This window comes from Micromys minutus, assembly GCF_963924665.1.
Source record: "Micromys minutus genome assembly, chromosome: 7".
Classification (NCBI taxonomy): domain Eukaryota; kingdom Metazoa; phylum Chordata; class Mammalia; order Rodentia; family Muridae; genus Micromys; species Micromys minutus.
In genome coordinates this window covers 7,433,635-7,437,953 of record NC_137976.1, presented here as the reverse complement: position 1 = coordinate 7,437,953, position 4,319 = coordinate 7,433,635, and the positions used below count along the sequence as shown (strand labels likewise).

General features: G+C 36.8%; 1 protein-coding gene across 1 annotated transcript; it reads right to left on the bottom strand.

The window, feature by feature from the left end:
• Nucleotides 1–1,921: 1,921 nt before the first annotated feature.
• On the bottom strand, nucleotides 1,922–2,170 carry LOC308423007 (uncharacterized protein; the record flags this gene model as incomplete). Its single annotated transcript, XM_080919618.1, has 1 exon — nucleotides 1,922–2,170. One exon carries the CDS (start codon nucleotides 2,168–2,170, stop codon nucleotides 1,922–1,924), a length of 249 nt encoding a protein of 82 aa, XP_080775744.1.
• Nucleotides 2,171–4,319: the final 2,149 nt, after the last annotated feature.

The window sequence follows — 4,319 nt, the reverse complement described above, 5'->3', positions numbered from 1 at the left end:
CAAATATAGGACAAAGGTAAATGTGTCTGATGATGGCTGAGCAAGGCACTGATTTATGATATGAGTATAGAAGAATGTCTAAGAGTTATTTTATTGTTGCTTTTTAACAGCAATGTTTAGTGTTATATAAGGTACCCTGGCAATATACCCTCAGATTATCAGTCAATCAAACAGTGTGCAGTACAGATTTTGCCTCATGAAGTGGATCTTAGGTTCAAACAGAAAATCTCTGATCACTCCCACAATGGTTTTGTACAACCATTGCCCTAGTATATCATGATACAGGACACCACTGTAAACTAAAACGTTTGTTGCTATGCTGGCATTTATATTTATCCTTTGGTGGGTTGCAAAGTACTTTTCTGTACCAAAGATGCAAGCCATTATAAGGAAAGCTTCTCTGTAGTAAACAGATTGATTTCTCCATATTCCATGAGTCGTGTGTTGTTAGCAATTGGGCCTTACCATCAGTCTATAAAAAACAAGTTATAGTCTTGCCAGAAACCTGAGATTTTAGGGGATTCCCATGGGACCCTTTTAGCCAACTCAATTAAATATTACACAATTCCGGTGCTAGAGGCTTAATTGGTGACAAGAGATGTCTAGTTAGGATTCTTTCTCTCTCAGTACTTGATGATTTTATTTAAATCCCATTTATACATGTATGTATTTTATAAACTTTCTATTGGATTAGGGCTTCATATTATACCTTGCATGACCCTTTTAACTGTCTGTTTCTATATTCCCTCTCTTGTACATCTTTTCCTGCCTCCTTTCACTTGATCTCCCAGTTCAAGACATATGCATACACATGGACACAAATACCTGCACATATATGCATACATGCATGAGCATGAGCATGTGTGTGTGAGAGAATCTAAGAATATCAAATACATAAGGCAAGAAAATTAACTCCTCATGTCATATAAATATCTAATCACTAAGTGTACAGAATGAAGAAAGGATGTTGAAAATCACCTTACTCTGCTCCCTTCTTCTCTTATCCTAGCTTGTCCTATTCTTATATCTTCTTATAGATGTATGTGCGAGTGTTATGCAAGTGTTTACAGTTTCCCTCTGTTCATGACTCCCATAACAATATAGTAAGAAGACAGAAATTTCCTGTATGTGTCCACAGGTTCCAGATCTTATATCTGTATAGTCCTAACTGGGGATGACCTTCAGGCCTCAGTGTGAGGGCTTTGTGTGTCTCATTTAAAGTTGACCATTCAATACTCTTTGGATCTTGGTACTTTGATATTTCTCTGCTTTGACCACTGATCACTGGTAGAAGTAGCTAAAATCAGCACCAATCAGATTATATAAATACGAATATTTACACATCAGTTTACCTATGTGTGTATTTAGCAAAACTACAGTGGTAGAATCACCTGTGATCTTTTGACCAAATCCACAAACAATGGCATGTATTCCATTCCTTGATGCACATCTAAAATCCAACCAAGAATATGGTTGGGTATCTCTGGGACAACATTAATAACATTCTTACACATTAAATGAACTTTGTTTCTCTGAAGACCCATACATAGCACATGATCATTCATTCATGAAAACTTGGTTGAAAATTCAATAATAACTACAAAAGCTTAGTAGATTAAACAGATTTATTAGAACAACAGAGAAGCAAATTTCAACATGAAGGTCAATATAGCTTTTGCAATATTACCATCATTGTGATGATGGCAGAGCTATAAGTTTGCAGCCAAATTTAACTCCATTCTTCTTGAGAAGGAACGTTCAATAGATGGGTCAACTTCACACAGGTGAGCACCAGTCTATGATGGATTTCATTTCACTGCTGGATCATCTTCATCCAAATCTAAGGTTCACAAAGTGTAAGATTGAGAATTAGGCAGTCCTCTAATCACAACTGGAACAGGTAAAATATCTCATGGTGTCTTCAATAGTAGTAGCCAAATCTAGAACCACATCCATAGCCACAGCCATAGAGAGAGCGTGAGCCATAGCCATAGCCACAGCCCAGTCCACGGGAGCCACAGCCATAGTAGGAGCCATAGCCATAGCCACAGCCCAGTCCACGGGAGCCACAGCCATAGTAGGAGCCATAGCCATAGCCACAGCCCAGGACTCCGTAGCCACAGCAGCCATAGCCTCTGCCGCCATAGTAGTTTCCGTAGTAGCCACACATGCTGTTGGTTGTTGAGGTTGTTCTTGAGTAGAGAGGAGTGGAGGTGATTTGAGTCTGTGTACTTCTGTCTGAAGAGAGGGCCTTTTATATTCTCAGTGTGGGTGGAGCCGAATAAGAGCTTTTGTCATTATCCATGTTTCCAAAGCAATTTGAATAATTAGGTGAGTTTATTTCAAATCTGGCATTGAAGCTATTTCCTGTGGTTTAGCCACAGCTGAACCACCCATGAGTCCTTAATGTGAAACAATGCATCATCATCTAAATACTATTCTGATCAAACCTGTAGATTATTGTGTTGTATCAGGGTCTTATATCAAGAAGTGGCTGTTTTAAAATATACAAACTGTGAAGTGTTTCAGAAAATGAATGATTGGCTTTACTTTTGTTTCAAACAATGGGTCAACTTGAGCTCTTCCATACATCAATTCAAGTGCCTCAAATCCTATTAAATGCTCTTGGGGAGTATTTGTATTTATTTCAGAAAAACTTGCTAAATATCATCCATGGAATCCCAAGTTTAATCTCTGGAAAACAAGCATGAGGACCTTGGTATTTTCGTATTTTATCAATAACTCATTTTGACCTGTTTTTGAAACACAAGATTTTTCTACTTATTTTGAATTTATCGTCTGAATCTATAAAAGAAATGTTTGGATTACATTTTATTTTCCAAGCTTAATTTTCATTGAATTGGCTTCTTTAAAATTTAAGGGCTTACTTCTGTGTTCCATTTCAAAGGTAAATATAGGCATTTCTTGATCTGAAAAACTAATACTGACAGAGCTACATATTCATCAAAGTAGTAGAATTTTGTCAAAAATCTAGGAGGGTGTGTGTCAGTGTGTGTAGGTGTGTTTAATGATATCAGACACACAAGGCTTAGAATAAAATACTAGATAAGATTTACCAGTTCCTTGGCCATCAGAAGGATTGGCATTAAGGATATGCTTAATGTACAGGTAGAGCTCTAATCTGTGTTGAAATTTTCTTGAAGTACAAAACAGAAGTTTTATTTTCTAATAGAAATTACAATGGGAGGTATAATTTGGCTAATCACAAAAAGCCATTTATCCATTTATACAGTTATACACTACAAGGATATTACTTCATTTGTGGAACAAAACAAAGTCAAATAATCTGTAAAGAGATCCTGGAAAATATTAGATGACATATGACAGATAATCTACAAAGTCATGCATTTCTGCCTGAGTCTGAGACAAGACTTTGAGAGCATTAACAAGCTGAAAACAATTTACATAGTTACTATGACATCATAAAATCTCATTATGGAATTTATATTTGACCTTTTAATGAGGAAGGTCTTAAAACTATTTCAAAACCTGGCATTTCATACATTTAATTTGTGAAAATCTTGACTGTACAGGAATCTTGGCCGTAAAAGCTACACTGTGCCTTATAAAATATGAAATTTATAAGAACCTTGTTGGCAGTGTTTCTTGTGGTTTATGCAAATAGATTCTCAGAGTCAGTCAAACTGGTGGTTGCTCACACCTTCTTGTAAAGGAGTGCAAAAGATTGTGTGAAAATGATGATGTTCAGACTCAGGGAAATACTCTTCTACACCAGAGTCATCTTCTCTTGGCAACTGATCTCTAGCAACTTCTATGGAGTTTATGGGTAAAATGAGCTGGGCTGAGACTGTGGGTGTGACCAGAGATTATAGAGGTGGAAGGTGCAGTTGCTGTTCGTCATCCTATGATGTCAGGTGCTCTCCTGTGGATTCCACTAATATACCACATTGAAAGCCCTGCATGTGCCGGATTTGAGTATTGACTACAGGAATTTGTCTTGTTTATCTTATAGAGACTCTTCTTATCTTTAGCTATACAAACATGCATTCATATGTATTTCGGTTTGTGTGAGTGTGGGTACTTACATAACAATCCAATAGACTGGGCCAGAGACACAGGTAGTTGTGAGACACCCAACATGGTTTCAGAAACTAAATTCTGCTCCTCTGTGAGAACAGTACTTGTTTCTTAACCACCACTGAAACATCTCCCCAGACTGTAAATAATAATATTTTAATGTTGTTTTGACATTACAACATAATTACACCATTTCACTTTTTCTTTTCCATCAAAAATCCCATGTACCATGCCTCATTTGTCTTTTAAATTCAGTCTTT